The sequence below is a fragment of the Delphinus delphis genome, chromosome 3, assembly GCF_949987515.2.
Source record: "Delphinus delphis chromosome 3, mDelDel1.2, whole genome shotgun sequence".
Taxonomy (NCBI): domain Eukaryota; kingdom Metazoa; phylum Chordata; class Mammalia; order Artiodactyla; family Delphinidae; genus Delphinus; species Delphinus delphis.
In genome coordinates, this window is record NC_082685.1 from 40,684,935 (window position 1) to 40,712,083 (window position 27,149).

The 27,149-nt window shown below is 44.8% G+C and overlaps 1 protein-coding gene across 1 annotated transcript in view; it reads right to left on the bottom strand.

The window, feature by feature from the left end:
- Window positions 1-19,877, bottom strand: part of CYFIP2 (cytoplasmic FMR1 interacting protein 2) — a 131,974-nt gene extending 112,097 nt beyond the window's left edge. Inside the window, exons 1-3 of the mRNA XM_060008452.1 lie at window positions 19,786-19,877; window positions 2,331-2,470; window positions 479-568 (exon numbers count right to left, since the gene is read on the bottom strand). Of these exons, the coding sequence (XP_059864435.1) occupies window positions 479-568; window positions 2,331-2,447 (207 nt within the window). The 5' untranslated portion in view covers window positions 2,448-2,470; window positions 19,786-19,877. The remainder of the gene's footprint in view (window positions 1-478; window positions 569-2,330; window positions 2,471-19,785) is intronic.
- Between the last annotated feature and the right edge of the window lie 7,272 nt (window positions 19,878-27,149).

Genomic DNA, 27,149 nt, shown 5'->3' on the forward strand with positions numbered 1-27,149 from the left:
GCCCAAGAAGGAAGGGTACCCTCACAGATGGGTCAGACCAAGATCCATCAAACAACGGGTCCCTCTTTGTGAATGATTTAGGCCACCAGTAATGTGTTACTCCAAACCTTTTTTGAGAAACTTTGTGCTTTGGTCAAGGGCCAAAATTCCACACAGCCAGTAATCTATCTATAAAGCATTAAAAAAGGCAGGATCTAATCAACTGTTAACCCCCAAAGCTAGAGCTCAGGGAAGTGAACAGTGGGAATAGAGTTCCGCCCCAAAGGTGAGCAGGATCTGCAAGGTTGGAAGATAGGAACAGTGGGCCTCCAGGCGCTGAGAGGGGATGGGTGGGGCATGAGGATGGGCTTGAGGAGATGGGTCTGAGGCAGAGTGTTCTTGGAACAGCTGAGCACAGGCCCCTGGCGAGAGAAGCTGCCCACAGCCCCGCCCCCACCAGCAGGGGGCACGTCTGTCCCTGAAGGTCACAGAGACTTACCATGCTGGAGTGGACTGTAGCCTGCTCAATGTACCTTGCAATGCCTGTGACAAACGCATTCCTGTCCTCGAAGTTTGTGTCAAAGTTAGCCTGCAGGAATTAGAGAACAGGAATACTTGGTGGTTGGAAAACAGGTTCAAGGTGTCTGGGTGTCCAGGGAATAAACTGCTGCCAACAAATGCCCGAGTGCTCTGTGGAAATCTATCCCCACATCACCCTCTCATCTTCCGCCAAGAAATCCCACCCTGAATCCCACTGGGCAGGAGCTGGCTACAGCCAGGGCCTGCATCTGCTTCCCATGGGTCATCAGGTTTACCCAGGGAGCCTCGGAAGTAAAGGCTTAAACCACACAAGCCTAAATAGCTCTTAAAAGTGAAGACTTGTTTTTTGTTTTTTGTTTTTTAGAAAGAAGCAGACTCACAGATATAGAGGAAAAACTAGCGGTTACCAGCGGTGGGCAAAGGGAGGTACAAACTAGTGGATGTAAAGTAGGCTCAAGGTTGTACTGTACAACACTGGCAATGTAGCCAATATTTTGTAATAACTTTAAAAATTGTATAAAATAAATTTTTGAAAGATGAAGATATTAAAACAAAAGGTGAAGAGGTACACTGCTTTGATCCAGCAGTTGCAAAAATACTTGCCTGAGGGTGCAGATACATCTGTACAAGAATAATAACTGCAGAATTTTCTTTTAATAAAAATACTGGAAGCCATCCAAATATCCATTAACAGCAAAAAGCTAAATAAATAATAGTATATCCATACAATGGGCTCATCTTATAAGTACTATGTGGTGGTTAAATACAGTGTGGTAGCATAGCAGTATTGTCAGGAAAAATACCCACAATAAATTTTAAGTTAAAAAAGCCAAATCATAGAGCAACATAATACAGTATCATTCTCTTTAGGTTAAAAAAAAAATTATATATATACGTGGTAAAAAGGTGTGTGGGTATATATATGTGTATATATATAGACACAGTTACAGGGAAATTTTTATTTGTTATAAATACTTTGCTGCATTGCTAATAATAAAAAAGATATTTACATAATTAAAATTTAATCTGGGTTAGAAAATGTGAATAAACCAAGTGGATGAGTTGAACCTCCAGGCATGTGCATAATAAATCTAGCCATTGAATGAAATTTAAAATAGACTATGCGCTTATATTCGGTCTCATTTAGCAGTCCAAGAACTTTCAAAAGGTCAAATACAGCTAAAAAGCTAAAAATTTCCAATTAACTAATTCTTTCATAACATGGTATACTTGCCCAGCACACCGAGACAGGGTCTATTTGCAAGGATGACTACAGCTGCACGGATGCCCTTCCCACCACGCCCAGGTGGGATCTCGGTTTTGAGCAATCCGATCACGGTTTGTCACAAGCTTGCCTCTCAGGCAAAAGCAAACAACTGTGACTGGCTTCCCAGAGCCATTATCGGCTGTGGGGAGTTGAAGACCTCTTGTCACATACATGAAGGAAAAGTAATTACCCAGGCAGGCTCTAGGGGTTGCTAAATTGCGATATTTAATTCATGAGGTCAGAGCTGCCAAAACCTTGGTTGGTGCTGCAGCAAGAACAGCCGGGAAGGTATTTGGGGTCAGAACGGATCAACAAGCCTTCCCCGAGGGAAGAGAAACAGCCCTGGTGTACATTTACTAGCTTATCTATTGCTTACACTCAGCTCCACCAGCGCAGCAGGGACTCCATCAGCTGACGACCCTTCACCTTCTAGATGCAGGCATCCCACTTCCCTCTGCCTTCAGGGCAAACCCTCTCAGGGGATCCCCAGAATTCCTGATCCCACCCCCCACCATCTGGCCCTGGTGCTCTGGGAGGACTTAACCTGGTACATGATGGAGGAAGGCGGGGGTTCGATGCATGGCTGCTGGTCAGGGAGGGGCAGCTCTTCCAGCAAGTCCACATTGGACAGGGCATCTTCCAGGGTGACGTGGGTGGTCATGGCGGCAGTTTCTGTTGTCTGCACTGGGGGGGATGGAAGAGAAAGAAACGGAGAGTTTCAGGGGCCTTCAAACACTTCTCCCAAGCTCACCCTGTCCAGGCTCCTTCCAGAGAACCCGGGGAGTTAAGAAACACGCACCGAGACCGCTTCCACTTGCTACTTCTTCCCGCGGTGCCCTCAACCCGTGCCTGATATCTGAGGATCTCTGTACAGTTTACGAAGTACTTTTTTATGTCTATTGCCTTGACTGAGCCTCACCACAACCCTCTGATGGCAAGTGGTCTCATATCCACATAACTGATGGAAAAACAAGGCTCAGAGAAGTTACGTTGACACTCATACAACCACAGTGACCAGGAGCAAAGGACCTCAAATTATGCTTGACGCTAGAACACGGGCCAAAGTCAGCCTCCAGTTTTTGTTATTCAAGAAGATATTTATCAGTTCCACTCTTAAATTATTGTATAACACAAACATCCATGACTGAGAGAGCCAAAGATTATCAGCTTGAAACCAGAGTGTGAAATTAAGCTGGGAGTCAAAGAATTCAGACTCCAGCAAATTTAACCTTATTTGCAAAAACATTAGAGCCACTGTCTTCCTTGGCCTGGACATATGGTATGTTTTGTGAGCCACACCAAACAAATCAGCCCAAAATGGACATTTTTGTGTCTCAGGCCCTGGCAGACTACAGCGGGTGTGATGAGAACTTTGCCAGGCAGTGAAGCTGAAGAGGTTCTAAACAGCACCTACCTAACAGGAGCTAACTGCTATTTTAAGAACTCAGCACTCAGCAAACAGAATACTCATTTTTTAAAGCATATGTGAAACATTAATTAAAAATCATCATGATTTAGAGCATAAAACAAGTTCTCACAAGTTCCCCTAAATATGACCTTCTAGAAGTCACATTCACTGACTACAGTGCAATAAACTTAGAAATCAATAATGTAAATTATAGCAAAGAAAAAACTCCGTATCTATGAAAATTTGTAAAAAACATACTGCTAGGTTATTCATAGCTGAAGAGGAATTCAAATAGAAATTGTAAAATATTTAGAACTGAATGCATTTCATAGGAAATAAGAAAGCAGAATTAAATGAACTGAATTTTCCACTCAAAAACCTAAAAAAGGATAAAAATCAACCCCCAAAAATGAGAATGCAGGGATTACTAATTACAAAAGCAGAAATAAATGAAGCAAAAAACAGCAAAACAAAACCAACAGTAGACTAGGTGAACACAAATCTGAAAACTGAGTTTTAAAAAAAGGTTAATAACATAATAATAAGGAGTGCAGCAACTTCTAACCCTTTAGCATATTCGAATGAGGAAACGCGGAGAAGGCTGCCTGTGCTCCGGAGAGCGCCCTCCCTCCCTCCCCATCCCTAATCCCAGGGAAGCCTGAGACCTGCTTCAGGGCTGGAGTCTCAGAGTGTCAGAGAATTTGCCTCACTCATTAGGAAATGTGGTGTCAGAGGCCAGGGCAGAAAAGGACCAGCGACAGCAGAGCTGGGCCCAGGCTGTGAAGGACTGACACAGTTGCAGAGTGCACCCCACGCAGGCTGCCCCTGTGTCTCCTTTAGGCCCGGCTGGGAGGGCAGATGGGGCTGAGCTGCTGACTACGGCTTCACACTTCACTGAGTTCTCAACTCACCTCCCTGTCACACGCTATGGCAACAGTGAAGGCCACATCCAATGAGGGCACGGCGGGGGGGGGGGGGGGGTGCTCAGAGGTGACTGCCTCCTCTGCCCTCTGCAGGTGCCTGGCCTCACGGAGGTGGTTTCAGGCCCTCTCCACACCTATGCTGCTTCCTCTGCTCTCTTCTCTGCCCTGAATTCTAAGTGCGGCATTCAGTTCTACAGCAAAACCATTTGCCAATCCACAGAAAAGATTGTCTTCTTTAGTACATTAATGTTAAGTCCATTTTGCAGGAAGGGTTAATGACTGTCCAGGGCATAATGATCTGTAAGCTCCAAAGCCCTAATAATTCTCTTCGTTAATTCAAATAATAATAAACCTAACATTTTAAAGCCATTACTCTGTGTCACTCTGCCAAGCACTCAGCTATTTTAATCTTGCATCAACCTTATAAAGGTAAGTACTATGATTATTCCCATTTTACAGATGAGCAAACAGAAGCTCAGAATTTAGGTCACTTTACAAGGTCAAGGGCTGGCAAGTGCTGGAGCTGGGCTTGGAACCTAGGTTTGAAAGGCCTGAAGGAGGGAGGGAGATGCAAGAGGGAAGAGATATGGGAACGTGTGTATGTGTATAGCTGATTCACTTTGTTATAGAGCAGAAACTAACACACCATTGTAAAGCAATTATACTCCAATAAAGATGTTAAAAATAAATAAATAAAATTAAAAAAAAAAAAAAAGGCCTAGAAGCGACTATTTATCTATGACTACCAGGGCTGTGTCAAAGGGACCCAGGGGCCAAATTGAGGCAGCCTCCATTGGCCAAAGATGGGGTGATCTGAGCACCAGTTAGCACAACTCAAGGGACTTGAAACAATATCAAATATATGTGAATCCATGAGATCATAAAGACACTTAACAAAAACTTGGTTTTATGCCTTTGTTACTGCTGGAGGATGCCTGTGAATCAACTTTTACGTTGAAAATCAATAAATAAAAGGAAAGAAGCAAACATTGAACCAATCTTTCCTATACCAACTGTACAACTGGATAAATGAATTGCAGGAGAGAGAGATGCTTCTCTTTATAAAGGTATTTCTTTTTTTCCCCCAGAAATAGTCACAGAATTAAAATATCCCTAGTTTCCAACCCCTAGTGAACAAATGGTTGTAGGCACTGATCACCAACTGCTGCTAAGATCACTACATGAGGGACAACCAGATATTATGTGCCTCCTGATGGAAAAACACACCATCACCTTACAAAGAGTGCTGAACTCAAAACAAAATATCTGAATCTAATCAAGCCTTTGATACAATCTGACAGGAAATACAGAGGACAGAACATGTTAAAACACACCACGGTGAGGTACTCAGTAAAATACAATCTATGGGAAAGTCTGCTGGACAAATGGCTGAGTATCTTTAACAAATAAAGTGCAAGGGAAAAAAAAAAGAGATGGAGGGGGAAGTTATAGATGATAAGAGACTTAGACTATCACATGATTTTACTTCATTTGGATCTTATTTCAAACAAACCACCATAAAGATGAAACTGTAACATATATGAGAAAACAGGAAAATTTCTCTGGCTAGTTTCTGACTCAATATTTGACAATATTAAGGAAACTGTTACTATTTTGTAGATGTGACAACAATATTGAGGTTATATTTTAAAATAGTCCTTACCTTCGACAAATACCTACTAAAATATGGATAAAAGGATACAGGGGTTTGCTTCCAAATCATATTAGATGGCGGAAGAGTGAGAAATAAATGAGACAAAATCAGCCAAAGTTAATAACTGTTGGGATTCCCTGGTGGCGCAGTGGTTGAGAGTCCGCCTGCCGATGCAGGGGACACGGGTTCGTGCCCCGGTCCGGGAGGATCCCATGTGCCGCAGAGCGGCTGGGCCCGTGAGCCATGGCCGCTGAGCCTGCGCGTCTGGAGCCTGTGATCCGCAACGGGAGAGGCCACAACAGTGAGAGGCCCGCGTACCGCAAAAAAAAAAAAAAAAAAAAAAAAAAAGTCAATCCTGTGTAATGCTTACACACAGAGATTTATGATAATTTTTTATCCAATTTTATGTTACTTTTATCTTTGGCCACGCCACGCAGCATGTGGGATCTTAGTTCCCTGACCAGGGCTTGAACCTGGGTCCCCTGCAATGGAAGCTCGGAGTCTTAACCACTGAACCTCCAGGGAAGTCCCTCCAATTTTAAATATGTCAGAAATGTTCCATAAAAACTCCCAGCTCAATGTATACAATCCCAGTTCTAATCTGTCTTCCCTTTCTTCATCTTCACTGACTCCTACTTATCTTTACCTTCTCCTTCCTCCTTTAACCTGGGTTTCTTCTAAGATTCTCAGATTCTAAAACTCATTTACCAGAATAACCCTTAAGATTTTCCCCTTTAACACAATAATACTCCCGTCCTTCCCCTGATCAGAATCAATAAGTGAATGACCTACAGAGCCAATAAATTAGGAGTCTTTATTTCCATTACAAATACAGCTTCTCTAATGGATTTCTCTGTTTCTTTGTAGATCATTCACTGCCTAAGGGAGAAGGAAATCAGACATTTTTAGCCCAAGTGCTAGAAGTCACTGCCAACTCCACATCAGTCAGAAAGAAAAAACATTCCGGAAATTTTATCAGAGGTATACATGAAAAGAAGTACTTCTTTTCCAGCGCAAATGTCCTGCCTGTTATGCAATCTTCCAAAGGAGGAGAATTCTTAATATTGAGTCTACCACCACGTGGTCATTTTGTCACTTTGCAAGAGAAATTAATAAAATATTAAAAAAACTAACACTGTTCTGGGAGCACCATTTACCAGACACAGCTGCAACCTGCAATGTGGGGCATTCATGGCAGATTTAAATTCAGCATCTTCATAACAAACGGAAACTCAGGGGCCTGGTTTCACCGAGTAGTAATAACACCGGGCTCTCGGGCAATCTGCTTCTGAGAAGGTCCTGTAGGCCCCGTGCCCGACCCCCTCCACCCCTCCACCCCTCCACCCCCCCACTGAGATGACTGACAGATCCTGAACAAGAAGCAAGGGGCCTCACAGACGCAGGATGGGCACTAAGAGAGCCTGGCTTTGGGAATGCAGGTTGCTATTCTCTAAGCAAAAGATCTGCATTGTTATTTTCTGACTGACTTTCTGGAAGAAAAACGAAAAAAGTCAGAAGGCTTAATGACATGGAAAACTAGGCTAAGTATGGTGGGTAAGCTCGAGTTCTGTGTTCATATCCGCCATCTGTTACTTCCTAGCTGCATAACCATAAGTATGTTCCTTAACCTCTCTGAGCCTCCGTTTCCTTATCTGTAAAAGGGCGATGATTAATAATAGTCCCTGCCCTCAGTGATTTATTATGAGGATTATATAACATTACAGCACGTGAAATGCTCAGCCCAACAGCAGGCACACAGCAAGCACTCGGGAAATATTAGCTAGTCGGATGGCCTCTTTTTAAGAGCGCGAATGGATGAATTAAACATTGCAACAACTCTCCTAAACAAGAGCAAGGCATCAGAAATATTACACTAATTCTTAACTCTACAGATCTTTCACTTTGATTTCCTCAATCATAACACCCTTGCAGGTTCGAGGGGACAGGTGTTATTTTTGCTGTTTTTCTAGGGAGGACACACTGTTGCTATGAAATGAAAACGTTCATTCACGGTCACATGGTCACTACTAGAGACTGAGTTAGGGCAGAAATGGGATATCTCGACTCCCAATTCTAAGCCCTTTCTTCTAGACTGCACCACTTTTGTACCTTTTTGAAAGGTACCAAGCACTTTACTTTCTTTTTTTTTCCAACTTGGCTGCCTTTTCCTTCCTCTGAAGAGTAAGACTCTGTCAAGCCATAAAGATTAGGTAACTGTCACCTTTGGGTTTCATGAGAGCCCAAGAAATATTCTCCTTGTCTGTAAATCTCTCCAGCTAGAAAGCAACTAAAACAAATAAATAAAAATAAAGTTTAAAAAAATAAATGCATATGTATATTTATATCTGCAAATAAAAAATAAATAAGTAAATAAATATATAAAAATAAATATAAGGGAGGCTTAGACTGTCCCCCTCAAAAAAAACATTTGGAGCAGCATTTGACTGAGCAAGGAAAAAATTCCAAAGTACTGCTACTTCCTCTTCCCATACCAAGGCAAATGCTGCTCATTGATAACGTCTCTATGTCTCAATGAGTCCACGGGTAGCCTCAGAATCCTTCTTGTGAAATAGAAAACTCCAAGTGGCCACTAGCACTCAATCTGAGTTTGCCCACGAAATAAAATATATGTTGCCCCCGAACCAGAGCAGAACGACGCGTGCATGTGCAAGCTCCCTGAAGCCAGAGACCATTTCTTACCCATCACTGAAAACCCTGGAGACCTTAGTAGGGTGCCAAGGAAAGATGAGGCACCGGGGAAGTACTAGATGGATGAAAGAATGCATGAACATACCTGAAATCCCCGACAACACGGGAGGAAAGAGATGACTTAGCATGTCCTCATTTCTAGTTTCCCATTCCTTCTCCTTCATTATTAATAACATAATTTAAATCAATACAGAATATGCAGTCATATCCATAAACTGCCTGTACAATTATTTACTTAGTATTTTTTCTAAATAGACTTTTTGTTTCCACTTTATAAACATATTTTAGAAGAAAGCTTTATATCATAATCACTAATAGAGAAGCAGAGGGAAACTACCAAAAAAAAAAAAACAATGAAAACAAACACAGGTCTGAGTGTCATGTGAAAATCACCTCACGTCCACCATTGACATGCTCACTAGAGGTGGTTTAGTGTGGTAGTGAACTAGAGTCCTGACTCTGCCGCTACCTGGCTGTGTGACCTTGGGAAGAAGGCATAATGTTTCTGAGCCTCACGTGCTTCATTTTGATATGAAGAATAATAATAGTTCCTACCTCATATGCTTTGAAAACTGGGTTATCCCATGTAAAAATAGTAGTTGGTAGGTAGAAAGTGCAACATAAATGTTAGTCCCCCCAACAAAATCTAAATCCAGCAACACATAAAAAGGATTATACACCAAGATCAAGTGAAATTCACCCTGGAATGTAAGACTGGTTTAACATTAACATCCAAAAATCAATGAATGTGATAAGCCATATCAATGCAATAAACGACAAATCCCACAGGATCATCTCAACACATACAGAAAAAGCATTTTACAAAACTCACACTTCTTCATAATAAAAGCACTCAACCAACTAGGAACAGAAGGTAACTTTCTCAACCTGATAAAGGGCAGCTACAAAAACAGCTACAGCCAACATCAGACTTAATGATGAAAGATTAAATGCTTTCCCCCAGGATTAGGAAGAAGACGAAGAGCTCCACTCTCTCCATTTCTATTCAACATTGTGCTGGAGGCTCTAGCCAGGATATCAGAATTAGGAAAGGCAATGAAATAAATAATGTCAACATTAGAAAGGAAGAAGTAAAATTATCTCTATTTGAAGATGATATGACCTTGTATGTAGAAAATCCAAAAATATCCACTAGAAAACTATTAGAATGAATAAACATGTCCAGCAAAGTTGCAGGATATAAGAATATAAGGAAAATCAATTCTATCTCTATTCATTAGCAATGCTCCATATAAAAATGAAATTAGGAAAGCAACTCTATATACCATAGCGTCAAAAATAATACAATACTTAGGAATAAATATAGCAAAAAGAATTGTAAAATGTATACTCTGAAAACTGTAGAGGACTGTTGAAAAAATGAAAAACAACCCAAATAAATGAAAATATATCCCATTTTCATAGATTGGAAGACTTACACTGTTAAAATGGCAACGCTTCCCAAACTGATATAAATCCAACGTAATCCCTATTCAAATGCCAGCTGGCTTCTGTGCAGAAATTGACAAACTGATCCTAAAATTCATATGGAAATTCAAGGGACCCACCTAGAATAGCCAAAACAATGTTGAAAAAGAACAAAACTGGAAGATGCACAGTTCTTGATGTAAAAATTTACTACAAAGCTATAGTAATCAAACAGTGTGGTGCTGGCATAAGGACAGAAATATAGATCAATGGAACAGAATTGAGAATCCAAAGATAACAGTTATGGTCAACTGATTTTTTGACAAGGTTGCCAAGACAATTCAATGGGGAAAAAAAACTCTTTTCAACAAATGGTTTTGGGACAGCTGGACATCCACATGCAAAAGAATGAAGTTTAACCTCTACCTCACACCACATAACGAATTAACTCAAAATGGATCAAAGACCTAAATGTAATACCTAAAACTATAAAACTCTTAGGAGAAAAACACAGGAGTAAACACTTGTGACTTTGGAATATGTAATGACACCAAAAGCACAAACAATGAAATAAAAAATAGATAAAACTACACATCATCAAAATTAAATTTAAAACTTTTGTACTTCAAGAGACATCATCAAAAAAGTGAAAACAGGGAATTCCCTGGAGGTCCAGTGGTTAGGACTTAGCGCTTTCACTGCTGGGGACCAGGTTCGATCCCAGGTTGGGGAGCTAAGATCCCACAAGCTGTGCAGTATGGCCAAAAAAAAAAAAAAAAAAGTGAAAAGACAATCCACAGAATGGGAGAAAATATTTGGAAAGCATGTATCTGCTAAACATGAGAATATATAAAGAACTCTTAAAATTAAATAATAAAAAGAAAACCCAATTTTAAAAATAGGCAAAGGATCTGAACAGACTTTTCTCCAAAGAAGATATACAAATGGCCGATAATCACATTAAAAGATGATTATTATTCCTAGTTATTAGGGAAATGCAAATCAAAATCACAATGAGATATTACTTCACATCTATTAAAATGGCTATAAGCAAAAAGACAGGTAAGTACAAGTGGTGAGGGTGTGAAATTGGAACCCCCATTCATTGCTGGTAGGAATGTAAAATAGTACAGCCACTTTGATAAACAGTACGGCAGTTCCTCACGTTTAAAAAAAAATTTTTTTAATTTTATTTATTTTTGGCTGCGTTGGGTCTTCGTGGCTGCACTCAGGCTTTCTCTAGTTGCAGCGAGTGGGGGCTACTCTTCGTTGCAGTGCGCAGGCTTCTCATTGCAGTAGCTTCTCTTGTTGCGGAGCACGGGCTCTAGGCGCATGGGCTTCAGTAGGTGTGGCACACAGGCTCAGTAGTTGTGGCTCGCAGGCTCTAGAGCACAGGCTCAGTAGTTACGGCGCATGGGCTTAGTTGCTCTGCGGCATGTGGGATCTTCCTGGACCAGGGATCGAACCCGTGTCCCCGGCACTGGCAAGCTGATTCCTAACCACTGTGCCACCAGGGAAGTCCCTCCTCACGTTTTTTTTTTGTTTTTTTTTTTGCGGTACGCAGGCCTCTCACTGTTGTGGCCTCTCCCATTGCAGAGCACAGGCTCTGGACGCGCAGGCTCAGAGGCCATGGCTCACGGGCCTAGCCACTCCGCGGCATGTGGGATCTTCCCGGACCAGGGCACGAACCCGTGTCCCCTGCATCGGCAGGCAGACTCTCAACCATTGCGCCACCAGGGAAGCCCCCTCCTCACGTTTTTAAACACAGAGTTACCATAAGACCCAGCAATTCCACTCCTAGGTATATTCCTAAGAAAACTAAAAATACATATTCACAAAAAAACTTGTACATGAATGCTCATAGTAGCATTATTTGTAATAGACAAAAAGGGGAAACAACTCAAATATCCATCAACGGATGAACAGATGAATAAAATATGGTATATCCATACCATGGAATATGACTCAGCCACAAAAAGGAATGAATTATGGATACATGCTACAATGTAGATGAACTCTGGAAATAATAAATTATATTAAGTGAAAGAAGCATAACATACCTTTTAAAGGAAATGCCCAAAATAGGCAAATCTATAGAGATATAAGGTTGATTAGTAATTGCCTAGCCTCAGGGTAGAGATTGAGGGAAATCCACCTGGTGTTGCTAAAGGGTATGAGGTTTCTTTCTGGGGTGATGAAAATGTTATGGAAATTAATCATGATGATGGTTGCACAACTCTGTGAATATACTAAAAGTCACTGAGCTGTATGCTTTAAATGGGTGAATTGTACAATATGTGAACTATATCTCAATAAAGCTTTTACCAAAAAATGTTAGTATTTGTATGACTACTTTTGGGGAACTTTGCGTATATGTAACATAAGTGGGAGTGGGGCAAAGAGAGCTGAAGCTGGGGCAGGAGCTTGGGGAGTCTGGGGAGTATGATGCTGCCCCTACACGCAGAGACTGTGGTGAATGAAAATGAACAGGGAAGAAAAAGCAAGAGACGCAGCCACACTACGCCAGGGAGCAGCCCCTAGACCGCAGGGTGAGCGGACCACCATGAGGCAAGGCCTGAACCAGGCCCGTCCCCGGCCTGTTTCTGTGGCACTGCCACCTGCCAGCGCCTGGGGTTGCCCCGCCCAGGAGCAGAGACTCCTCAGACATACAAATCTCTGAGGTGGGCTGATGGGCTTTGAGGTTTAGAATGAGGACAAGATGGGTCTCTAGCCTCCTACCTGAGCTCTCTTTTTACTATAAGGACACTGAGGTCGAGACACGAGAGGACTTGGGCAGGGTCCCTTGGCTAGTTCGGGGCTGAGCTGGGCTAACACTGCAACTTCCTGGGAAGACAAGGGGACCTGACACAACTGATATGACAGTGCCGCAAAAGAAAAAGAGGAATATTAGAAAGAAGGAAGGGAGGGAGGGAAGGAGGGAGGAAGAATTCTGCAGTAAAACAAAAATCCATGTAAGAAAGGAAATACTACAATCGAAGGATATTACTTGGTTCTCTCGTGGTCATCACTTACACGTCTCAATAAGGTAGATGCTTTAAACATGATTTGGGTTAAAACAGAGCTCTTACTATATTGGGAGATGAGGGCAGGGGAGAGAGGGGGATGGTGTCAGAAGGCAAAATCTTCATCCATCACAGCAGGAAGTGAACAGATGACACATAGAATAGATAAATCAAGAAATAGCAGCATAAGCATATCATTTAGAGATCTGGAGGCAACTACTGGAAGAAATGGTGAGTTAAAAGCAGCAGCCTCTGGGGGAGGTGGGCACTGGATGCTTGTTTTCACTGTGAGTCTTTCAATACTATTTGATTCTTTGAAGCATGTGCGGGTATTGCTTTGATCAAGAATTTAAAATTTACTTTAAAAGACAACAACTCAAGGCTTCCTTGCTGGCAGTCAGACAGCTGGCCAGTCCACTGCTCTGTCTCAGGCAGCCTTTGCTATGTAAGTCCCTCCCTGTGGGGCTCCTAGGCCCAGAGGCCCCTCACTTGCAGCCTCTCTCCACACAGGGGGCCTGAGGTCACAGCAGAGAAGTCCAAGTCAGCCTCGACTTGGGTCTCTGGAGAAGGCCTACCCTCCTGTTTGTTTACAGCAAAGAAGAAGACCCTGGCGGGGCTAAAGGGCTTGCCACTCCATTTGCCGTTTCACTCAGCTGCTTCCTGTGTTGCCAGGGTTGAGGAGGCCTTTGCGTTGACAACCCAACCCGGCAGATCCCACCCTCTTGGGAGGGGAGGTCATGCCACAGAAGGCAGCTTGCTGATTTGCTCCCGCTGGGGCCTGTGACAGGGCACCACAGGAGGGGCAGCAACGTGACTTGTATCTGGGGAGAGAAGCTGCCTTTCAGAGGCACCTGCTAAAACTCAGAAAGGGAAGCCATTCCATCTGCTGTGGAAACAAAGAGTGAGACTTCAGTTCGACCACCAGCTCGGGGCATGCAAACCTCAGCTTCATGGATGTGCAGTTGCAACTCGAATGTGGCTCAGCCTGAAGACTGACATAGACCCTCAAACCACACTTTCCCTCACTCTAAAAGGGCAATTTCTCTGTCTGTAAAATATGAAGGCTGGTCTAGCAGTGCTTCTCAACCATGACGGCAAAACCTCTGTTGCGAAGGTTATTGCGGCAACTTGTCCCAGTAACAGTTTGACTAGTGAGGTTTGCAAACAAGGTGCTTTTTATTATGTGTGAGGGAGGGTTCAAAGTCCTCCCATGGTATCATTGTTTTGCATGTTCATCTCTTTTCTTGAGTGGGAGAAAATGGGGTAGAGCTGGGGAGGGGAATGGCTGCTGGGTGTGATGTACTGAGTATGTAGATACTGTCCATCAAATGTACTCAGGAAAAAACAAAAGCAAACCCAAAAACAACTAGTTAGGAATCACTGAACTTGAACCTCTCTCAGAGTCATTCCAACTCAAAAGCAAATGACTGTGACTATAAATGGGACACTCCATCCAAAGGACGTCCTTCAAGACTATGCTTCCCAACAAGACCTGTCCACTGTGGCAAGAGTACTTACGGTGCCATAAACCTGCCCATGGACATTCTTGCCTTGTGCCTTTGCTCAAACTCCCTCTGCTCCCTAGTGGACTGTCCTCTCCCCTTCTCATATCCTACCTTTGACCACTGTCAAGGCCCAAGTCAAGACAGGCCCCCTCCATGAAGGTCTGACCAGCCAAACGCCACCACAACCTTCATTTCTTGGATTCCCATAGCACTCACAGTCTGGAGTCCATAATTTCCTATTGCATTATAAACTGCTTTATATTTTACTGATTCTTTGCACCACCAAAAATGACAAGGATAACTGTCATCTTTTGTGGGGGTCTGACCCATAGCAACTAGCACAGAGCTGGGCACATCCTAGGCATTACTAGCTTAATTAACACTTCATAAACTATTTGTTGAATACAAGAGCCAATGGCCAAAATTCATTATCTTCTGATTAAAAAAAAAAAATTTTAAACATCATGGTCCCCTAAGGTACCATATCTAAGTCAGCCTTATTACTGTAAGAATCTGAAGAGATATATTTAGAAAATTCTCCTGTCATACAGTTTCTACCTCAAAAAATAAAAAACAGAACTTCATTTCTCTTTCTCATATGAAGGTATAGCATACTTGGAGGTTGACGGCTGACCCTGAGTTTTGAATTCTTGTCTCACCATTCATACCTTGCCTGAATCGGTCTTAAGCCATCACAATTTAAAAGCACAAATAGAAAGTCATTCTCAGGTATCCCTTCACTTAACACTGAGTTACTGAGTGTCTTCTATGAGGGTCAGCCCTGCAGATTCTCTTTGATCTCAGCTGGGCCTTCAGTAAAGTTAGACAATGCTCTCATTCATCCCCATTTGATTTCTTATTCCACCCACAAAGACAGCTGTTCCAAATCTCCAGACATCTCCCGCACTTTCCTAACCAGTCCACCACCTTTTACTTCTGCAGAGGACCTCATCTCCTGCCTTATTTAGAAGACAGAGACCACACACCATGGACACACTAAACGTCTCTCTGTTCCACGGAGAGATGAACGTCTGAGAACCACTACCCTAAGATGGCCTAATGATAATGGAAACACAAAATCAAAAGACCTATTGATAAGTCATCGTTGGGTCTTTATCGCGAAGCTCTCCGGGTCACGTTTACTTTCCTCTCTGCTTGTACTGTTCCTGAGTTGCTGCAAGTCTATCAAAATGCCACTCAGCCAGAATGATCCCTGCAAGAAATTCTGCCTGAACCCAACCTCTGCCTTCTCAAAACAATTTCTTTCAAGAATTTGTACCCAATTTGTTTTTGCCTCTGTTGCCAGGGTCCAAGAAGTATGGCTTGAATGGTGGTCCTTTGAGGCACATCACACACAGTGCTTAGCATAGTGGCCATGGCTAGGCAGCCAGTACCCAACATCTTTGCATCCTGGGAGGCGTCCCACATGCACTGACCAAATTCTGAAGTGTCTTTGTACAGACAAGACCATCCACGGTCCTTGACAGAATCTGTGAATCACAAAGTGCCTTTCAGTGTCCCTTTCAGTTGGCTCAGTGGTGCAGAGAGACCACAGACTTGTCTTCTTAAGTTGACACACAGTATATAATTAATAAATTTTTCCTTTAGGAATGGAGGGCAGCCATCCAAAGGAGCCATACATTCAGGAACCTCCTTCTCTCCTCTGTTTCCAGGGCCTTTTCTTCTCAGCCTGAAGTTTACAAACATTATCTCATCCACAGGCTCCTGTGGCCAACAGGTAGGTAACAAGCTGCGCAGGCTGCTTTCGGTTCCCCAGTTTTCAAAGTCAGAGAGGTAGTGGCTGATTTAAAGGCACACAGCAAGTCAGGAGTAAATCTTGTGTCCAAAGACCACAGTACTGCTTTGTCCGCAGGGGGAAGCGAAGCATGCCTTCAACATTTTTGGTTGGGTTGCAAAATGCTGAATGTACACAGAGGAAGAGGTCCTTCCCGATCTGTGTTGAAATGTGAGAACTACCTCTGGGCTTCCGCTGGGCATATTCCCTCCCCCTTCTCTCTTCCTACTGCAGCTGTACCCACCTTCAGTGTGCTACTCAGGAGCACTTCCCAGCTGAGGCCCTTGCTGACACCACAGCTTACCACGCTTTCTTTGGCTACCTTCTGCAGGTCAACCTGGGGCTGGGTTCCTTGGTCACAGAGACCAACTCCCCTGGGAAAAGCAAAATCCAGGAAGGCTCTGGAGGTAGAAGAGTTGGTAAGAACTTGGGGTTGATGACACCTCCTCCCCCCAACTGGGACTCCTCTTAGCAGGGATCAAACTATCCCTCCTCATCCCCAGCAATGAAGACTTACACCAGCCAACTCGCAGGTGTGCTGTTCTTGGACATGGCCACCAGCGATGAGGTGTCTGCTGAGTGACCAGGGTGGAACCTTCACTGTGGGAGGCCTTCTAAGGTCACTGAATCCTTTAGCAGAGTCAACAATGACAACAATAAAAGATCTGTGTTCTTAAATTGACACACAATATATAATGTGGCATGAGCCATATTCTTAATGATTATGTAATTAATACATTATAATGATAAACATATAAATATAATAGTACTATGTGCTAGACGCTCTACAGAGCATTTGCATGCATCCCTGGTTTACTAGAGCATCCAATTAAGTACCAGCTCCTCCCCCACCACTGCGGGCGCACCGTGTCACTGCCCCAGGTGACAGTGTGCTCTACCCTCTTGCCCCACCTCCGCTACTAATGCAGGGTCCATCCTCTGGACCCTAGGCTTAGCTTTGCTCCTCAGAACAATAAGACCAAAGGCCTTTTACAAAGGCTCCAATGAGGTGACTGATGCCTGGTTTCATCAACTACAAGTGAATAATTAATACTTGCCAGTAAAGAAATAGACTCATTGTTACAGTGGCCACATGGAGGCTATAAAAGGCCATTTTGTGCAGCTCTTGGTGGAATCCTGGGGCCAACAGCGGCCAAAAGAAACCTCTTTGAGAGTGTAGGCTGATCCTCAAACATGGAGACTGGAGCTCGGCACTGTTTTCCAGGAGTGCGGTTCCCAATGTCAATTAGCTTGTTGCCTATTCATCACCTAATTCGGCTTGCTGATCAATGACGGCAGCGGAGGCCCACTGAATGTCCGAGAGGGCGTGATATATCACAGGGGGCATGTACTGTTCCCCCGAGACCCTTTTCCAGTTTTTAAATTCTTGCCTACTGCCTTCTCTGGGCCAGCCTCTGATTTGATTGGAGTAAAACTCTCCGATCCTGGTGGATTTTACACCCTACTATTGGCCTAATACCTAAAATGAGTTTTTCCTTTTCCATTACTAGCAGGGATTGAATAAGGCAGGCTTGGGTGCCTGCAGAACCAGTCAGAACTGGCCAGGAAATATAATAAAGAAGCTTAGTGAGCAGAGCGCTAATGCCCCCAGCCAGAGGCTCAGCCTGCAGAGCTAGCCAGAGGGACTGGCTTTGTGAGCAATAACACACTCTCCTTGTGGCCTCGGAGCTGCCCTGGCAGATGGTAGCCAGTGCCAACAAGTAACTCTCTATAGGAAAGTTTCACCTCCTCCAAGTGTACACTGGGCGCTCCACAATACCCTCTAGTGACAGTAACCCCTGACCAGTTACACACACACACACACACACACACACACACACACACACACACACACACACTACTCCTATGGTATTTTTGCCCTTAGGGCTGAAGCTGCCCCTGCAGACAGCAAACAGCTGCTAAATGTTGTCATTTCATCAAGCTGTTCCCCAAAATTGCTACCCAGCTCCCCACTCCCACTTCCAGCTCACTGCCTGAAATTCCACCATTAGAGATATCAAATATTATTTACTTAAAGCGTTGTTTCCCATTAAAATGCCTCTAAGCCTCTGTTTCCTTTCTGGTCAGATGACTTCTAAAACACCTCCTGGGTCTAATGGGAAGTTCTTGTATATTTAGCTCTTGAGGATAAATGTGTTCACTGGCTCCTTTCTTGAAAACAATTTTTGACACAGGAGAATGGGTGGGGGGATGGTGGAGCACAGGACAGTGTATGGAACTGGAGGTGGGCAGTCTCAGGGAGGGTCACAGAGAAGGAAGGTCTGATGGTGGAGAAAACAACCTTCAAGGCCTTCACCATCCTGCCAGGGATGTGAACCTAGATTTTTGCCCTCCAACATCTGTGATCTCATGGTTGCCAGAATGGCTTGCAACAGGGCCTGTGCCCCAGAGTAACGTAAGACACCCCCTGCCCTAAAGGGGACACAGGCAGGGGGTGCCCAGGAGCTGGCAAGAAAAGATACTTGTCCCCTTCTTGGCCTGGCTGTAAGAGCCCATCAGCCCTTGGTGAGTCTTTCTGCTGTGCTGGGGAAACTAGGCAAGCAGAGGTCAAATTCCCTCGGCTGGGGAGGGCACCGAGGCAGTCCCAGCGTCCTTCTCTGCCAGGTTCTCAATACAACCATACTCCTCTCGGACCATGCTTCCCGCCGCCGTCCCCACTGGCACACGGAGAGCACGCCCTTCTCTTCCTTTTTAGACGGTGTATACCCATGGAGGGGGAGGGCTGCCCTGAAAAGCAGAAGCCTACTACTGACAGGTAGGCATCTTCCCGATTGTTCAGAGCTCATGAAAACCCAACCTTTTCCCCAGGAGTCAGCCCACTCATCTCCTTTCCCCTACCTCCTCCCCCGCCCCCAGAAGCCGGGAGGGAGGGCGAGCTAGGCCGGAAGGTTTCAAAGCAGGTCAGGCGTGCCTCCTCTCTCATTAAAGCCCTCACCCCCAAACGCCGCCTCTTCGCCCCTCGCCCCACCCATCTCACGTTCACTGAAGGGCTCTGTGTGCCCGAGGCGGCTGCCAGGCGGGCCCAGGCGGTTCTTGCTGGCCCTGCGGGAGGCGATGGTGGCCGGAGCGGCAGAGGCGGCGGCCGGCGCTCTGCAGTACCTGAGCGCGGGGAGACCGCCGCCGCCGCCGCCGCCGCCGCCGCCGCCGGGCTCGCGGCCGCTGCAGGTGTCTCCGATGCTCGTGATGAGCGCCGCTTCCTCCCCGGCCGGCGGCTCCGGCCCAGGCCGCGCACCTGCTGCTGCTGCCACAGCCGCCGCGCCCCAGCTCCGCCGTGCGTCGGCGCCTCCCGCAGGGGGTACGCGCCGCCGGGCCCAAGGTGGGCCGGAGGGGGCAGGGAGCTGTTCCGGGCCGGAGGCCCAGCCTCCGGGGGCTTCGGGGGCCCCCAGGCCGCGCCAGCCCAGCCGCCGTGCTGAGCACACCCCCGGGGCTGGGAGAAGAGGTGCCGGCCCCTCGAGCATTCTTACGGCCGCGTCGCCATCCCCAGCAGCATCCCAGTCCCCACGCCGGCCCCAAGGCCTGCCAGCACCGCTTACCTGGGTCTGCGGCAGGTCTAGGGGAGCGGCCCGAGGCTACTGCGGTGGCCCGCGCCGGGGCGCAGGATGCTCTGCCCGGCTCCGCTCCGCTGCGGCTGCGCTGGGCCCCGCCCTCGGCCCCGCCCCTCCACCCGCCGCGGCTCCTCCTCCGCCCCCGGTATCCCGCCCCTTCGCCGTTGCGGCTGTCACACAAAGAGCAGGAAATGGCTGCGGCCAGGGTCTCTGGGCGCGCCCCTCTGCGCGGCCGGCGCATCCCGGACCTGCAACCCGGGCTCCTGCCCCGGGAGAGCCAGCCGCGCCGCTTAGGGAGAACTTGTCCCCAGGACCCCTCAGGCCTGGGAACCACACCTGCAGCAGTAGGAGGACTGAAGATTTGGACTCCTTTCGGACCTCATTGATCTCACATTATTTCCAAGTGCTCATTTATCTCCCTAATATTTATCGAGCACCTATTTTGTTCCAAGCACCGTGCCAGGAGCTGAGGTACTGGTGTACAAAAGACAGGCCCCGGCACTTTTGGAGCTTATCATCTATTAGGAGAGATGGAGAATAAATGTACCTAGCAAATGTCCAGTTCCAACTGAGAGACGTTCTGTGACGAAGAAGAACAGAGTGAAGTGATAGAAAATAAACCTGAGGGTTGGGGAGACGGGGCTTCCACCAATGGAGTCTGATCCCAAATGCTGTTCTCTGTTCAAAATTACCTTCTCACCCTCCGTTTCACTTCCCTGGGGCCAAATCTCTGAAGCTGCCCTCTTTGAAGCAGGGATCTCCCTCAGCTTCATTCAGGAAGAATTAATTGCCTCATGGACAAAAAGGCAAATACATGGTGACAGGAAGTATTTACCGGCAAAGCCCGGGAAAGAACTGAGAGGACAGGCACCTTTCTCCTCAAGACTTATCTGCTCTAAGTCTCCAAAGAAACGGTTCTCATGGAGATGCAGCCTGGTGAGCCCTCAAACCAGGTGAAAGTCAGGCAGCACCGAATTCCAACCTTGGGACCCCTGAGCAAGTCATTTCACCACGCTGTTCCAGAGGTGCCACCTTATCTACAATGTGGGGAATAAGAGTTGCCTTTCCTACTTCACAAGGTAAATAATTTGAAAGCATTTGAGACTTTTTAAAGTTAAGGGGTAAAAGTCTTGCTACAGGAGAACCTTTCTGAAATATTTCCAAAGGGCGCACAAATTTCTAGTTAATCACTCAGCTCTTCCCATCAGGGGCTATTTATAGAGGAGCCACATTACTCAACACTCAGCAAAGAACTTGTGGAAGTCTTTGCCCTCCCTGATCTCACATCATTTCCCTAGCACTCAGGATTCATGATCCTTTGTGGTTTGATGTTACCTCACTCATACTAATTTAAATTGCTATTTCAGAAAGGATGACATATATATATATATATATATATATATATATATATATATATATATATATATACATTCTGTCCCTGGTGCCATGTGAGAAAGCTGTGGGTGTGTTTGTGGAGGATGGCTTTAAAAACAGAAGTGAGGTTTCTTTTTTTTAATTTTTAATTTTCTGCTGTGATCCTTGGGATTTTGGGTGTCAGTGATTACAAATATCTAACAATGAGAGATTGGATTTTCATTCTATACGGCATATTATTTTAGATGCTGTAGATTTCTGGAAGACATATTTCTCCCTGTGGTTCCTTCCTTGTCTTTTCACCTTGCAGGAACACGTTGCTTAAAAACAAAAAGACAATTATGTATATGTTTGGTTAGATCTTGGGCAAAAATAATTCCCTGGCCCCTGAATTCTATTTGCTTGTAAGGGGAAGCAATATGGTTTTGTTGAAACCACTGTTTTGGAAATCCAGAGGCTTGCCTTTTGGTCCTGGTTTTGCAACTAAGTGATCTTAGATAAGTCACTTGACCTATGTTTCCCCATCTGTAGAGTGAAGTAGGTTGGATATACTCCAAGGTCCCCCTGCATGTGGAATACTGCATGAGTTAAAACAAAGGACATGCCCCTGCCATGCTTAAAGCATTCACTAGCTCCTCACTTCTCACAGGATGGAGCCAAACCTCCCTACTGTGGCCTCCATGATCTGGAGTCTACCTGTCCAGTCTCTTCTTCTGTGAACAAGCTTGCTGTGCTTCAGCTAAGAGGAATCTTTTAGTTCCCCAAACTTGCTGTGTTCTCTCTTGCATTTGGCCTTTGCACAAGCTAGGCTTTTTTGCTTGGACTGATCTCTCCTCCTTTCCCTACCCTTTCCACACTCTGCCCCTACAATGGTGCCTACCTTCTAATCATCCTTCTGGTATCCACTCAGTTGTTGTTTCCTCCATGACCCCTCCACGTTTGGGTTGGGTTAGGGTCAGCTGTCCATGCTCCCATAACTCCCTGGACTTCCTCTACCTTACCACTTGTTACGCTGTGTTGTAATTGTTGGCATACTTGCCTGAATACCACCATTTGAACATAAAATCTAACAGAGCAGAGATGTGTCTTGCTCTCCATTGCATCCTCAGTGCCTAGTACATAACAGGCGTTCTATTATGTAAAATAATAGAGATAATAGTAAAAGTGGGTTGAATGAATAATCGAAAGTGAAAGCTTACACGTTGCCATTGAAATTTGGAGCCATCTGTCTACTGCCTTCAGATATCCTTCCCGTCCATCCCCAGGCTGCACCATCAGCAATGAGAGGACCACAGCTATAAGGTGAGAATCGCTTCGCCCCTGACAAAGTTGTGGGCCACGCATTGCAGTTGTCTGTGTGGCAACATTGCCTTGTTTTTAGAAAAGCCCCAAGTCAGGACATCTACGTCTCCTTTTAAAATCCATCGGCAGACCCTGTTTCATAGAAACCGATAGTGGAGCATCTGAAATGGGCATAAGAACTGGTTCTGGAGAGAGAAAACATAAATATTAATATTAATAATAATGGCTAACATTTATCAAGTGCATTATCTCATTTAATATTTAAAATTATCCTATGAGGAAACTATAGCTGTTAGTCCCATTTTATAATTGAGGAAACTAAGGCAGGTTAAATAACTTGCTCAAGGTAGTGAAACCAAAACTTATGCTTTTAACTTTTAACCAAAATTATATATAGCCTCATTTCCCCCTCCCAAACAGAATCCATGTTTTCATTACTGTGTCACCTTATTCTAAAACCACATTTAATGCAAGCTATAGAGACACATTGTATTAAAAAGTTTTTAAATCAGTAATAATTTTTTTTGAAAGGAAAAGGGATATGAGATGGAGAGAAAATGTGAATGATATAAAAACTATCTCCATGTGCTTTGGGTTTGCTACAGTAGGCTCACACATTTGGTTTGTGTAGTTAAACATTCATGTAGTTAGCAGGAAAAGGGAAATTTGATGGTCAGTTACACAATTTACATTGTCCATTAGATAAAACCTGACCACTTGCTCAAAACTGCCTTATTTTACAGATGAAAGAACTGGGGCCCAGAGAGGGGAAGGGTTGCCCAAGGCTGGCTGGACCCACACTCAGGTCTTTCCATAGGAAACGGAGTTGCCTGTTTCCTTCTTTGAAAATTTGTTAAAGCAGATATTCTACACTAACATTTATTGGATGTTTATTTGGGATTAGTCTCTGTGCCAAGTACTGTGTATGGATGGGCAAATTTTATCTTCACAAAATCCTCAGAAGTGGCTCTGTTGTTTTATAGATGAAATATTGGGGGCTTTTTTGCTATTGAAATATTGCAGATCTGTCCTGGGTCATTGGGAAATGCATTCCCTGTCTTCTCTGCCGTCTTTTTCTCACTTTGCTCACTTCTGCGACTTCTAGAGAACTGGCCTCCCCGAAGGTCAGATATTTTACATAGAACTTGACAGCAAAGGACCTTTCATCTTTATTTAAACAAATACTATTTACCATAATTTTGGATGAGAATGGATGAGGAGAGTTTGAGCATATTCCAAACCAGATTTGGAATGCAACAACATAGCCGAGGTACAATGAGGTTGGTGCTGTGCTGCTGTATTCTCAGAGGCTGGCATAGTGGCCCTATAATCCACCCCACAGAATGGTTGGGAGCATGGAATTTCGGAACAACAGGTCTAGATTCAAGCCCGAATTCTGCCTGTTACTAATTATGGGACCATGAATGGTTTTCCTAAGTTACTGAGCACCGTACTCCTCATCTACAAAATTGAGATGATCATAATTGTTTCTATCCCTTGGGTTCTCGGAAGATTAAATGAAACAATCAATGTAACACAGTAAGCAGAGCCATCATGTATGCTCAAAAATGGGAGCTTTGGGAGGCATTCAAGATGGCGGAGGAGTAAGATGTGGAGATCACCTTCCTCCCCACAAATACATCAGAGATACATCTACATGTGGAACAACTCCTACAGAACACCTACTGAACGCTGGCAGAAGACCTCAGACTTCCCAAAATGCAAGAAACTCTCCACGTACCTGGGTAGGGCATAAGGAAAAAGAAAAAACAGAGACAAAAGAATAGGGACAGGACCTGAACCTCTGGCACTAGGAAGCCCCTTCACTGGAGGAGACGGGGGGAGGTGGGGGGAAGCTTCGGAACCACGGAGGAGAGCACAGCAACAGGGGTGCGGAGGGCAAAGCAGAGAGATTCCCACACAGAGAATCAGTGCCGACCAGCCCTCACCAGCCCGTGAGGCTTGAATGCTCACCCGCTGGGGAGGGCGGGGCTGGGAGCAGAGGCTCGGGCTTCGAAGGTAGGTCGGATTCCAGGGAGAGGACTGGGGTTGGCTGCGTGAACACAGCGTGAAGGGGGCTAGTGCGCCACAGCTAGCCGGGAGGGAGTCCGGAAAAAGGTCTGGAGCTGCCGAAGAGGCAAGAGACCATTGTTTCAGGGTGCACGAGGAGAGGGGATTCACAGCAACGCCTAAACGAGCTCCAGAGACAGGCGCGAGCCGCGGCTATCAGCACGGACCCCAGAGACAGGCATGAGACACTAAGGCTGCTGCTGCAGCCACCAAGAAGCCTGTGTGCAAGCACAGGTCACTCTCCACACCTCCCCTCCCGAGCGCCTGTGCAGCCCGCCACTGCCAGGGTCCCGTGATCCAGGGACAACTTCCCCGGGAGAACGCACGGTGCGCATCAGGCTGGTGCAACGTCCCCGCCGGCCTCTGCCGCCGCAGGCTCGCCCCGCACTCCGTACCCCTCCCTCCCCCGGCCTGAGTGAGCCAGAGCCCCCTAATCAGCCCTCCTTTGACCCAGTCATATCTGAGCGAAGAACAGACGCCCTCAGCCGACCTACACGCAGAGGCGGGGCCGAATCCAAAGCTGAACCCCGGGAGCTGTGCGAACAAAGAAGAGAAAGGGAAATTTCTCCCAGCAGCCTCAGGAGCAGCGGATTACACCTCCACAATCAACTTGATGTACCCTGCATCTCTGGAATACCTGAATAGACAACGAATCATCCCAAAACTGAGGCAGTGGACTTTGGGAGCAACTGTAGACTTGGGGTTTGCTGTATGGAACTGACTGGTTTCTGGTTTTATGTTTATCTTAGTTTAGTATTTAGAGTTTATTATCATTGGTAGATTTGTTTACTGATTTGGTTGCTCTCTTCCTTTTTTTAATATGTATATATATATATATTTTTTTTTCCTTTTACTCTTTCTGTGAGAGTGTATATGTATGCTTCATTGTGTGATTTTGTCTGTATAGCTTTGCTTTTACCATTTCTCCTAGGGTTCTGTCTCTCCTTTTTTTTTTAGTATAGTTTTTAGCACTTGTTATCATTGGTGGATTAGTTTTTTGGTTTGGTTGCTCTCTTCTTTCATTACTTTTTAATTGTAAAAATTTTTAATAATTTTCTTTTAGTTTTTATTTTAATAACTTTATTTATTTTTATTTATTTTTTATTTCTTTCTTTCTTTTTTTCTCCTGAGCCATGTGGCTGACAGGGTCTTGGTACTCTGGCCAGGTGTCAGGCCTGTGCCTCTGAGGTGGGAGAGCTGAGTTCAGGACATTGGTCCACCAGAGGCCTCCCAGCTCCATGTAATATCAAACGGCGAAAGCTCTCCCAGAGATCTCTATCTCAACGCTAAGACCCAGCTCCACTCAACAACCAGCTACAGTGCTGGACACCTTATGCCAAACAACTAGCAAGATAGGAACACAACCGCACCCATTAGCAGAGAGGCTACCTAACATAATAATAAGGTCACAGACACCCCAAAAACACACCACCGGTTGCAGTCCTGCCCACCAGAAAGACAAGATCCAGCCTCATCCACCAGAACACAGGCACTAGTCCCCTTCACTAGGAAGCCTACACTACCCACTGAACCAACCTTAGCCATTGGGGGCAGACACCAAAAAAAATGGGAACAACGAACCTGCAGCCTACGAAAAGGACACCCCAAACACAGTAAGTTAAGCAAAATGAGAAGACAAAGAAACAGACAGCAGTTGAAAGAGCAAGGTAAAAACCCACCAGTCCAAACAAGTGAAGAAGAAATAGGCAGTCTACCTGAAAAAGAATTCAGAGTAATGATAGTAAAGATGATCCAAAATCTGGGAAATAGAATGGAGAAAATACAAGAAACGTTTAACAAGGACCTAGGAGAACTAAAGAGCAAACAAACAATGATGAACAACACAATAAATGAAAGTAAAAATTCTCTAGAAGGAATCAAAAGCAGAATAACTGAGGCAGAAGAACGGATAAGTGACCTGGAAGATAAAATAGTTGAAATAACTACTGCAGAACAGAATAAAGAAAAAGGAATGAAAAGAGTTGAGGACAGTCTTAGAGACCTCTGGGACAGCATTAAACGCACCAATCTTCAAATTATAGGGGTCCCAGAAGAGGAAGAGAAAAAAAAGGGACTGAGAAAATATTTGAAGAGATTATAGTTGAAAATTTCCCTGACATGGGAAAAGAAAGAGTCAATCAAGTCCAGGAATTGCAGAGAATCCCATACAGGATAAATCCAAGGAGAAACATGCCAAGACACATATTAATCAAACTATCAAAAATTAAATACAAAGAAAAAATATTAAAAGCAACAAGGGAAAAACAACAAATAACACAAAAGGGAATCCCCATAAAGTTAACAGCTGATCTTTCAGCAGAAACGCTGCAAGCCAGAAGGGAGTGGCAAGACATATTTAAAGTGATGAAAGGGAAAACCTACAACCAAGATTACTCTACTCAGCAAGGATCTCGTTCACATTCGATGGAGAAATTAAAATATTTACAGACAAGCAAAAGATAAGAGAATTCAGCACCACCAAACCAGCTTTACAACAAATGCTAAAGGCACTTCTCTAGGCAGGAAACACAAGAAAAGGAAAAGACCTACAATAACAAACCCAAAACACTTAAGAAAATGGTAATAGGAGCATACATATCGATAAT